Genomic DNA, 12,743 nt, shown 5'->3' with positions numbered 1-12,743 from the left:
CATAATGAATAAACAGAAGGGTGACAGACGACAGGAAGAACGAGGAGCTTGGCACAGATTCTCTGAGGCGCCTACGAGCTGTGTGATAACAAACATATCTCTGTGAAAGATGGGTCGACTAAAGACTCGGTCACAGCCTGTGTCAAAGTACCATTTCAATTTTGAAGCCTGTCAGATGGACCAATGAATGCAGTGCTTTGATGTAAATAAAAAACAAAAAAAAACTGATGCAAGCGGAGACGTGTCGTCAACTTGCATCATCCACCTGCACCTCTCTCCTCTATAGAAATGTCAGTGGTAGAAAGTACTGTGTGGTAAATGTACTCCAAGTACTGCAGTGAAGTCCAGATCTGAGGTACTTGTACTTGACCTGGGTTTTTTTCTTTTGAGTTTTGCTCCAGGTTAAAACTAAGTTTTACTCCACTGTAGTTATTATCATTAACATTAATATTGTTATTATTATTTATTTATATTACAGTGTTTTTCTCTGGTACCGTGTTGGGGAGCGCTTCAACCCAGCTCTTCATCATAAAAGTGTTGTGCATGGGTTTAGTTTCTATGACAACAGTATCTTGACAACACATCCTCGCCTCCGTTATATGATATTATTACTATATGTTTGAAATTGTTAATAACCTAACAACCTTTAGCCTTTTCTGTCTTTGTCGTGATATTTTCTGTCCAACGTATCACAGCTACAGCTCGGGACAGACACAAGCTCTGTTTCAAACATCCCCTCGCCCATAATGTAGTGAATCAGCCATTTTGTTTTCTGTTTGAATTTTCAACCAGGGAAATTTGGTAGTTGGTACTAGTGAAACCCAATGAATAACAATGAAATTCCAGGAATCTTGATACCAAAGTCGATAGCACAGCAAAAAACAGGAAACAGAGGCCAGAAAATATTCATTTAAAAGTTAGTGTTATATTCTGACAGTCTGAACAGTGATGATTGTAGCCTGCTAATGCTGTTAGCTGTTGCTGTGTTAGCCTAAACAAGCTAACGTTAGCTTCTGTGAACAATGATGTCAGCAACAACAACAGTAACACTTCAGTGCCCACTACTCCGGAGTTTTCGAACCAAAGGTAAAATCGGAGACTGTGACACAGACACCTATCATGATCTTTTTCCACACGAAAACAAACTCTACCACCAGCGATGAAGTGTTGCTGACCTTGTTATCTTTGCTGTTGTGTAGTTAAATTCAGCATCTTCACAAATCTCTGGTCTTTTTTAACCATTGCTGTTTCTTGTTCGTAGTATTTTCCACAACTAAGCAACTGACTGCTGCTGACTCGACATTCTGCTTCACACTCAGGCCCAGTGTAAATGAATGGTCACGTGATAAGCGTTTTCAGGTGTCTTAGTATTGACAGAGATTATTTCAGAAACGCTCGTCTGGATGGAGATCGATTTAGTTTTAAAATGAAAACGTAGCAGTGTGGGTGTGTATGTCAGTGATCATCGGTTATGCCTCTCACCTTTGAAATGACACTTGTCAGGTGGGTTTGTTGGCAGGTATCAGGTTACCATGTGATGCTGTTTTAGTTTCGGGGTTGTCATGGTGTTGTCTTGATGCTGATGTTACTGGAGCCGAGGTATTTCAGATGGAGGTGTGTCCGGAGAGACAGCTACTTCCTGTATATGATGCAGCCGTCAACAAACCTAAAGCAGGTGTGAGAGCAGGAGCAGCAACTGAGAGGCTGATCAATGTAGACAAGATGATAAAGGGAGGAGGCAGGAAGCAGAAAGAGCTGTGTGTGTGTGTTTTATAGGCCTTTACAGTGAGATTCAACATCAGTCTTGAGAGAGACTGACCTCGGACATCAGCTCCTATCAACACACACACTGGTGATTTTCTGTGTCTCGACCACAGTCTTTGGTTTGCGCTGCAGAGGGGGTTGGACAGTCAGACTGTACCTCTCCTGCCTCTGCTGCAGAACTACCTCGAGGCAGCGGCACCTGTTCTAATTATTAGAGTCTCCTGTACAGAAATAGGACTCCAAATGATTTTCTCCACTTGAAAGGCATATTTTCATTTGCTCCAAATGAAAAAGGCAGATTCCTGGAGAAAGTAAGCGGGTGGAGAGCTGGAGGCGATACACAGATTCCTGCTACCACTCTGGATGTGTGCTGTGTGCATGTGGTGTGTGTAAGTGTGGGTGTGTGTATGTGTGTGTGTGTGTGTGTGTGTGTGCATGTATTAACTTGTGAGTAGTGTTGTATGGATTGATTCAAATGGTGCAAATGATAAAAATGCAGTTACCTGTGTGTCCTGATGTGGGACAGGGTGTGTGGTTAGCAGACACAGATCTGAGTGTTCTCTGCACAGCGACAGGCTGGGACTTGCTCTGAGCCTCTGACTCTTACTTGGCTTTAATTAAGAACTTGGAAATTAGTGCCCTGCTGAGCTGAAAATGAGCACAGTTTAGCTTTTGGCAATACACACCTTTGTCATTTCACAATCTGCCTGATTTGGCTCACATTACTGGAGGAGGGAGTGGGCTGTGTGAGTGCGTTTCTGTTTAAAGCTTTATGAAATTACTCTGCAGCTCTGCACAGCTGGTGATCTGCACTCGAGGCTGCGATGCACTGAAGCTTACGTCCACGCCCCGAACATGGTCCGAGACCCAGATGTTTGTCTGTTTATGTGACGTTTGCATCGTGCAGGTGGTTTTCTCCAATTTTAGACAGGAAGCCATGTGACCAGGGAAGTAACTCACCTCTGTAAAATCATATTGTGTCACTTCTACTCATGGTGGATGCACAGGCGACAGGAGCGTGCAGCTGAGGGTGAAACTGAAGTTGAACTTTTACCTGGTGAATTATTGGATGTAATGATCAGAATAATCAGAGTGAGAAGCTGCAGACAGGACTCAGTCAGTCAGTTTGTTTCAGGCACATTTAAATATATATTTTATAAATAAACCAACATACACCACCTCCACATCCGCCCTCTCACCTCTGACATTACTACACACAGAAAACACTACGATCAGCTTTTTTTGTTTTTCATTTTACAATAAATTTTTGTCATTTTCATTCATGTTTTTAACAATTTTTTATTTTCATTTTATGTCTTTTCATCTGATGCTCTTGGTGCAAGAAAAGCTCAATTTCTTGTCTGTAAGGTGCTACACAAACAGTGTGTTTTTATTATCATCATTATTATTAAAGGCCGGCATTGGACCTAAATCATCTACTGAAGAATCATGTAAAGTAAATTTAGTTTTGTGCTTTTGTAAAATGAAATCTTATTAGTAATTATTGTAATTATTGTATTTCCAAAAAAGACTCCAGACCCTCTCCACCAGGCGTAGAGCTCTGAGGAGGTGTGGTGTGGCCGGTGTGGCCGGCGCTGTGATCAGTCATGTGTGAAGCGTTTAGCTGTGGGTCGTTGACGCCTCCTCTCCCTCCTCTTCGCCCTCTATTCATCCTATTGAGGCTGCATTCAGCCGTCTGCAGTCAGTGAGGAACAACGCATGATTAATCACACACACTCTCTCCATTTACACATAATAAAACGCACACACACTCCACTGCTGCACCGCTTACCTTCTCTTCCGTGTCAAAGATCAATCGACTCCGTCTCTGCTGACGTGTCAGAGTTTCCTGATTCCAGCTCTTCTGATGCAGTGAGACTAAAAACCTGAAGATGATTAAATAGAAAGGTGATGTTTTTCAGGGTGTTAGGACGCTGTGACATCACAGCTGGGTGTGGTTAGGGTGCAGTGGAGCTCACAACTGACTCAACCAATCAGGGAGCGACTGGGTGTGACTACGTCATTGTTTCCAAAGGTTTTTGTCTGTCCAATTTTGGAGTTGTGTGGATGGGAGGTGCAAACGTAGTAAAAGTAGTAAAACGTAGTAGTGTGGACGTAGCCTTGAGGTGAATCCTTCAGAGGCCAGTTGCTTCACAGTGGAGCGACGAGGCTGTCGAGGCTCCTTCACATGTGGCTGAGAAATGCGTCCTTTTTTCCTGGGCAACGAAGGATCCAACAGATCGATCCCAGGATTCATTGCGTGCTGATAATGAAAAAAATATGGCAGCAAACAAAACCAGTGCAAATATTGGGTTTCGGCTCAGTTCAACAGTTACAACTGTGAAAACCAAGGGCCTCAAAACCTCGTGTACAATAAAATTTACATTTTGTCAAAGTTGCTAGGTAACAGGAGCGCATCCACCTCTGAAGGATGCGACCCCTGACCTGGTGACACTGACGCAGCAGACCCACTCTGACTCTGTTGAATGACTAATGACTTTTTTTTTTTTCAGGTGTGGTTCAGCAATCGAAGGGCCAGGTGGCGAAAACAAGCAGGAGCCAATCAGCTAGCAGCATTCAACCACCTGTTGCCAGGTGGATTTCCTCCCACAGGGATGCCAACACTTCCCACATACCAGCTGCCAGAGTCCGGCTACCCTACCAACACCCTGTCCCAAGGTAGAGCAGATCACACAGCGATGATAATCATGTGGGAAACAGGAGAGAAAGTCACACGTTCACTCAGTTAATCAGCTGCTGCTGCTAATTACCTGCAGGGGTGAACGCCAGTCGTCCTGAAGATCACTCAGGTGTTTCCTTTCAGTTACCACCCATGTGTTAATCTGAACTCTATCATGTTTTACATTTGACATCTTCTGTGTGATGTTAAAGACTCCCACCCTCCTCAGATTTGTCAGGTAGCACCTTGTTCATTTCTGTCTTAAGTTGAGACAAGTCTTCATCAGCATCAGATCCAGATGCAGGTCAGACACAGAGCTGCTAAAGATATTTCCGTCTGGATTTCTCCTTCACCCCTCTGCTTCAGACACAGGATCACATGTAGTCACAGCAAAGCCCCAGAGTTTTTCTTTACATCAATTCAGTTCAATTCAATTCAAGTCAGTTCATTACAGCTCAGCCAATCCCAGCTGACATTGGGCGAGGGCGAGGTCCATCACAGGGCTGACATATAGAGACAAACAACCATTCACACTCTCATTCACACCCGCAGGAAACTTTTAGTCACCCAAGCAGACATGGGGAGAACCTTCCTGCTGTGAGGTGACAGAGCTTAACACTGCACCACTGTGTCGCCCCCAATTCAGTTCAGTTCAGGTCAATTTGTACAGAGCCAAATCATAACAGACATTTGTTTGAGGCTCTCTACAGACCTGACAGCATCATAGAGAGACGGTCCTGCAGCTGGTCTGTCAGACCAGGTCCCACCTTCTCACACAGCCTCAGTCAGTGGACTGTACCTATGGTGGCCCAGACGGGTCAACACAATGCAGAGGCCACAACACAAAAGCAAATTAAGCCAAGGCGGAAGTGAGCAGTGGTCCGTCTATATTATTACTATAACAACACGTGAAAAAATATAACAAGTACATAAATATGAAAATATAAATATATTGACAAACTCATTTGTGACAATCACATAGTGACATCAATCAGTTACCTAGCAACAACATCTTCTCAAACCGCTTCAGAAACTTTGCTTTTGCATTTGTGTCATTGCTTCTGCTTTGTGTTGACCTGTCCGGGCCACCGTATGCACGAGTGTTCAGCTGACAGATCAACCACACCAACCAAGACAAAGCATTAGAGTCTGTTTAAACCACAGCAAACTGATGAGTGAACAGGAGCCTGTTCAGTCCCATCAGCTCTGGTTCACTCTTCTTCTTCTCTCTTATCCAAGAAGATTTCAGGTCCATTAACAAACACCTGATCTGGCTCCTGTCCTGTTCACATGTGTTTTCTTATTGCACATAGCAACAGACTGGGGAACATGGAGTTTTTAGATGGTGCTGAGCTTCAGTGTGTGCTGCTGTGTCTGCTCTGTAGATGGTGGTGGCACAGTTCACCGTCCCCAGCCCTTACCTCCATCCACCATGCACCAGAGCGGTCTGTCCAGCACCGACAGCAGCTCCGCCTACGGTCTGGCCTCCAACCGCCACGGCTTCTCCAGCTACTCCGACACTTTCATGAGCTCTGCAGCACCGAGCAACCACGTCAACCCCGTCGGCAACGGACTCGCCCCACAGGTAAGACCTGTCGGACTACAGCAACATGTGTCCATGAGGATGTGTCCATGAACTCATGGTAACATTTACTCAGTTGTGAATCAGGCAGATGAAACTAAACATCAGCCTCATGTATCACTGTAATCTGTTAGTCTGACGTGTTGGGGGGGTTGAATCACTGGTTTAGGATGTGCTGGCTTTCAGCTGGGCAGGAGTTGGGAGGAGGTGGTCAGCCTCCACCAGAGGAGGAAAACACCGTCAGGCAGCTCCAGACTTTTCTGATTTACGTCCAGCCACTGGCACATCTCGCTCTCTCCTGGTTGTTGGGGTGTGTGTGAAGTTGGAGGAGCTGCTGCTGTTTGTGCTCACTGAATCAGGAGTTGGCTGGTTGGTCACTAACCCATTAAGACCTGAGTCTCCCTCTGACCCTCAGCACTGTTTGAAACCAGCCTCTAAAACCTGAGGGTTTTCTGAAAAACTTGATGTTCACTGAAACTTTTTTTACTCAGCCTCTGCAACAGGAACCTTTTACTTTGTTCAATTTTTTTGTAGGTTTATTGATTTTTAAAAATGTTGATGAACATTAGCGTAAAGGCTGTGGTGCTGTGGAGTCAGTGACTTGGAGGAATAATTCAGTCTGAATCTAACAGCTTCTGTGTTGGAGTCCTTGTTTCCTGGTTGTGGCTCAGGAGGTAGAGCAGACTGGTTGGTGGTTCAATTCCCGGCTCCTCCTGTTGGCATTTTGAAGTGTCCTCGGGCAAGATATTCAACCCCAAACTGCCCCTGACCTAACACTGGTGTGATAGGTGAATGTGGCTTCTGCACTCTGAGTGGTTGATATATCACCAGATTTATAGAAACAGATTAGATGCAAGTTATCAAGAGCCGTAGGTGATAAAAGCCACTGTAAACTGCAATTATCCTTTAAATAAAGCATCTTTTTAGATGCTGTGTTTGCACATTTGTACTTGTACGTGTGCAGCACGTGATGCTGTCTCTCTCTAGCTGACATGAAGCAGCGTGAGCTGGTGTCTCCTGTGTTCCTGCCTCAGTGACGTGAGGATCTCTTCAGCTGATTTACTGTCATTATATCTGGAGCATCTGTGTCCAGAACAACAGTCATATTAATATTATGTGAATGTGCTGTTATGGAGAAGATTTGACTTTTAGTCACTAAGTGCTTCATTAACTGAACGTTGCTAACGGCCGAATCAGAACAATGAAATTAATTCTCTCCCCGTCCCTGAGTCAGTGCAGTTAACGACAGTGTTGGGCCCCGCGGCTCCTCGAGGATTCTGGCTTGAACTTTCAACCAGAAAGATTTGAAGAACAAATCCTTTCCACTCCTGAGGGGAGAAAACAGAAAAGAAATAATCTCACTGACTAATGACTGTGATCATTAATTTCATTTCTCGTTCTGTAATGAACAGATGTTGCAGGCTGCTCTAATGAACTGCATCTCAGGACCACTTCCTGCAGTCCTCGTGTTTGTGTGTGAGTCACTGAGTTCAGAGGAACAGTGGTGAACTGGACCATGAAAACCTAGAGCTCCATTTCTGTTGGATCAGGTTTCTGATTTTTACCAGTAGATTTGTGCAGTGGGAGAATAGTGACCAGAAACTGATTAACCTCGTGGTTTGAATAGATTCTATTTTAATTTTTTTAATTTTTCTATTTTTTTATTTTCTTTGATGTCTGAGTTCAGTCATGATTTTGAGAAATGAAATTCTGAGCTCACCTGCCCTTCACCTGTCCCTCACCTGTCCCTGGACGTGAATATAAGTTAAAGAACTTCATATGATCACATATTACATCAGTAGAATAAGATTCATTCATGTTTTTTTGTGTTTTAGGAGATGAATAACTAGTTTACAGCTGATTAACTTAAAGGATGAGGTCGACATCTTTTTATTGACATCAGCAGAATGTCTTCAAATCTGATTGGTGGAGGGAACTCAGTGCAGGAAAACTACTGGCTCATCAGTCTGTGAAGAATCTCTCTTTAAAAAAAACCTATAAATTCATACGACCAAGATTCATGAATCAATAAATAATATGTAAATTGAATATGAAAGTTAACTCTTGACTTTGGGATCTGCATCACTTAGCGTCACTAAAGGTCCCCTTACTTTACAGAAAAGAAAAACTAGACTTTCAAATATGGTAGAACAAGAGATGCCACTGAAAGCTCTGGAAAAAGCCAGTAAATGGAGCTTGAATCAAAGGCCCAGTGTGTAGGATTAAGGATCTGTTACCAACATAATATTTATAATTAATTTTTTTTTGTGTATAATCACTTGTTGTGTCGTCGGAGGGAGCAGGTCCTCTTCCACGGAGCAGCCATGTTTCTGCAGTAGCCCAGAATGGACAAACTGAGCACTGGCTGTAGAGAGGGTCTTCGGCATTTTTATGTTACCTTAAGGCCATTGTAGGTTTTCTAAACACTATGAAAATGACCAACAACAGAGCGCACTGTGGTTGTGTCGGTGTAGGTCGGTGTGTTCATGCTGCTTCAGGTAAAGTTTGAGTAGAACTGAAACCCACCTGACTGTGATTCTGACGGATAGAATCCTCTCCACTGAACCAAACCTCACCTCACCACCAGCATCAGAAACCACAAGTAAAACCACCACTGTACTGAGTGTGAGGTCACTGGTAGAAAAGTTAATAATTAGTGAACATGAACCTGAACGAAGCGAGACTCAGGTTGGTCTCTCCTCCCGTCAGAGGCAGCAGGGACGGCGGCGGCCATGTTTACTGACACTGATACAAGCAGCTGTTCTTCAGCTGTTTGTTTGGAAGCAGACTGTTCTTCTTCTGTGATTAGTTTTCCACGTGTGTGTGTGTCTGCTATGTGTACACTTTGTGTGTTTTATGTTCAGCTCACTGAGCCTCCTCTGTAATGAAATGCACTACAGATTGCTTTGCTTCCCTTTGCAACATCGGCTGAGCCAGGTTCCAGTTTTTGCCAGACGATCCTCTTTGTCAGCCCCCCCCCCCCCCCCCACTGTGGCAGCACAGTGGCATTATGAGGATGTGTTTTCTCCTGCACAGTGGTCCCAGGAGTTACGTGCACAATTCTCTACTTCACCATTTACATCCAGTGACGGCTCCTGGTGCCAGTGCAGGACGAGTGTGTGTGTGTGTGTGTGTGTGTACCAGGGAGCAAATTGAGACGGGTGGGTTTGTCTCTTAGTAACCATGACAACGATCTGTCCCCGACAACAACCAAACCACAGTCACAGTGCAAAGATACCAGACAACGATCAGTTAAACAGAATGTTAAACCTCATCCAGAAACAACACTGATGATGCTGACCTGACCTGGTCTTACCTGGGGAGGGGCCTCACATCAGTGCACGTCACTGTAACTCCTCCTTCCTCTTTCTTTTTCTTCCTCTTTCTCTCTGACTGTTTCTTCTCTCTCCTGTGTGCATCGCTCGCTGACTCGGGTCGCAGTGATTGGCTGAGCAGCACGTGACGTGATTCATAATGCAAGCAACCGGTCTGTGAGTTTTCTGGACTGCACAAAGCTGCAGAGACGCTCCGTCGAAATCTTACAATTCCCAGATATTCATAGGGAACAGGTCCAGACCTTTAGGTTAGTCTGTCTAATAGTGACCTTGCGTGTCAAGGAACATCGTCCTGATGGGACTCACCACAGAGACGGGTAGAGACCAACAGAGCTGAGATCAAGGGGGGGTTCAGGTTCCAGACTGACAAACAGCTGCTGGTGAACCAGGAGCGGACGAGGGCAGTGGTGACAGATGTGGCTGAAGGAACAACTGGAACAGAAGTGGAATGTAATGTCCACGCACACACACACACACACACACACACGCACACCTCCTACTTTAAACATACACAATGTTATTTTATTCTATTTCAACGTTAAACTCTACGGCCGCGTGGTTGTAAAATTTCCACATCAGCAGCATTCTGTGTTATTGTCCCCTCAGTCTGTTCTGAATGGCTCAGAGTCCCAGCTGAAGATTTTCCATTATGGGTTCACTGCCATTGACCCTTTCATCATGTTCCCGGGCATTTACATGAGATAACAATGTAGGGCGAATTTCCTAAGATCCCACTTCAAAATTGCAGGAAGGCCACATGCTGTACGTCTGACAGGCAATAATTCAATTTGAAACAGCTATATTGCATTTGGAATGTAATTCACACGCGCCATCTCTGCGCCTCCTCCTCTCAAATTGAATGGGAGAGAATTAGAGGCTGACTTTCATGTGGAGATGGAGTGTGCAGCCAATTCCACGTCTTGACAGAAAGACAAAATGACAGTATGAAATGCCGTCCCTGCGATGGCACTGCATGTGTAAATAGAAACCCTTTTCACAGCTTCACCATCACAGTTGTAACACCCCACCCCACCCCACCCCCACCCCCCTGCCCTCCTCCTCCTCCTAAGAAAGCCTTCAAAATAAAGCTTTTTATTTTCAACTACACTTTCTGACAAATTCCCATAAATCTATTCTGCCGCCGAGCTGAGAGAGCGGTGACGAGTTTTTCCTTCAGTCACACAGACACTGATGCCGGACCACTAATCCCTCTCTGTCAGGTCAGACAACTCAGTGACCTGCCACTGAAGATGAAACTATTACTTCCCACAGTGACCCCAACACATCAACACATCACACGAGTAAAGCAGAGCACGGTTCTCCTCTCGCGCTCTCATTTCCTCTCTGGTTTGTTGTGCGAGGAAGATTTAGCCTGCTTTGGAATGGTGGAGCTCTCTGGCTCGCTATTTGATGTCGGGGTGAGAGATAGAGAGAGAGAGAGAGAGAGAGAGTAGGCGAGTAAGGATAGAATAGAGTGGGTTTCAGTGTTGGGGGATCAGAGCTGCTTTGGTTCTCCAGCTCTGTCTCTTTGATCCATATCCCCAGGCCTGCCTGCCTGCCTCGCTAACTCAGGCCTCTGCTCGTGATTCCTGACAACTGTCGGCCTGAGATAAGGAGGTGGGGTGGGGGAATGTGGGGGGCCTCTTCTACCGCCCTACCCCCCACGTCCACCCCCCGCACCCCGCACCACTGCACTTTATACACATCTATTACCATTAACAATAACCTCGCTTTAAAAAAAAAAAGTGAGCAAATGTGTTGAATTATATTCAAGAAGCCTGAGCACAGAGGGACCTGTGCACCCCCCCCCCAATACTCTGTTCCCCAATCCCACCCTATCCACCCCCTCCCATGCACACACACATCCCCACCCCCCTGAAAAAAATATACAAATAAAAGCACCGCTACTCCTGTGCCTGTCCTCCTGCAGCCCCCAGTTCAGAGTGTGTTGACACGGCTGTGTGCACCTGAATGTCAATGAGCGCGGTGCCTAATATTAGTCTCAGCTGCTATTAGACTCTGCAGCACTAAGCCCTTTGACTGGGCACGCTGTCAACTGGCACGCTCCCATGTCAACAAATCAAAAAGGATGAGCACATATATTTACATCATTCCCATAATGAGGAGTAGAGAGGGGGGCAGGGGGGGGGGGGGTAAGATGTTAATTAGAAATCGCCTGAAAAACAGACGCTGCTTCATTTTGGCAAGAATCAAAGCGAGGAGCTTTGTAGCAAATAAATAAATAAAAGACCTACTCAAGAAATCTGTCAGGAAGCAGAGGAATTTAAATCAGACCCACTGATGGAATGTTTGTAGGATATATTCTTCTTTATTTATCACCGAGTGTGTTCCTCTGAACACAGCCCAGGGTGCTGTCTGACTAACTGAGTGGGTAGAGAAGTGTTAAGCCCCTCCACTTCCTGTGGTTTGAATTGATGGTAGGCGTCGACTGGCTGCAGCGCACTAACAGCCGCAACCTGAAACTTACATCTGACGTCTTATTTATGTGGTTTTTACACACACTGTCACCACGGCCACAGGGAATACTTGATTCTGATTGGCCACAGGGTGATACCATCCCATCCCGTCCAGAGTTGGTGACCTGCATCCTTCCTGTTTTAGCTGTTAGCAGCCTACAGCTAGCTACAGCTAGCCTGCCCCCACACAAAAAATCTGATCTAAATATTTTTACCCAGAGAACACTGTGGATAGGACCATGTGTTTTTACAAACACTTTAGACTAAAGGAGCAGTGGAGGAGAAATCATAGACCGTAAATAAAGATGGAGGTGGTGACATCACCCACAGGTTTCTGAAGAGTGGGCTGCTCAGCCGGCGCCATCTTGGCGGTGCCTGACTCTGCCAAACCCCTGGTCAATCAAAAAACTAGCTAAGAGGTGGGGCGTGTGTGGAGCTGAGACTTTGATGGATGCTGGTTTGTGGCAACCATACGCTCACCCACGTGTCACTCAAACAGGCCACGCCCTCAATCCTCCACAACTTTAGTCCTTAATAAAATGTGAACAGGTGAGTCCTATATAATTCAGCTGTACAGTTGTCATGAAGGAGGAAATGATCTCTAGAGACCAGAACAGTTTCTGTACCAGGCTGTAAACATGTTTCTTTCTGCTGTAAAGTTGGACATTTGAACATGGGAGTCTGTGGGGACTGACTCACTGCTGGAGCCAGACTCTTCAGTGCTGGCTTCATGTTTCAGCTCTGTAGGTTGATGCGTAGGAGAAGTGTTGACCTGATGCTAGATAAAAGGTTGAAAAGAAAACGCACAAAACATTCACTCAGATATGCTGTGATATGTCGAGGTTACTGACGGAGCCTTCAGTCTTTTATGAGCCTTAAATCAGCTGAACGGAGCCGGTACCATG

The 12,743-nt window shown here is 45.3% G+C and overlaps 1 protein-coding gene across 3 annotated transcripts in view; it reads left to right on the top strand.

Moving 5' to 3' along the window:
• The window catches only part of LOC139620033 (paired box protein Pax-7-like), a 63,422-nt gene that overhangs the window by 36,877 nt on the left and 13,802 nt on the right, over positions 1-12,743 (top strand). For all 3 annotated transcript variants that reach the window (XM_071475158.1, XM_071475156.1, XM_071475157.1), the window contains 2 exons: positions 4,278-4,443; positions 5,830-6,029. In XM_071475158.1, the coding sequence (XP_071331259.1) occupies positions 4,278-4,443; positions 5,830-6,029 (366 nt within the window). The remainder of the gene's footprint in view (positions 1-4,277; positions 4,444-5,829; positions 6,030-12,743) is intronic.

Source organism: Trachinotus anak, unplaced genomic scaffold (assembly GCF_046630095.1).
Source record: "Trachinotus anak isolate AG129_WGS33_773 ecotype Australia unplaced genomic scaffold, CSIRO_AGI_Tana_v1 ptg000004l, whole genome shotgun sequence".
NCBI lineage: Eukaryota > Metazoa > Chordata > Actinopteri > Carangiformes > Carangidae > Trachinotus > Trachinotus anak.
This window is presented reverse-complemented; position numbering and strand designations above follow the sequence as displayed.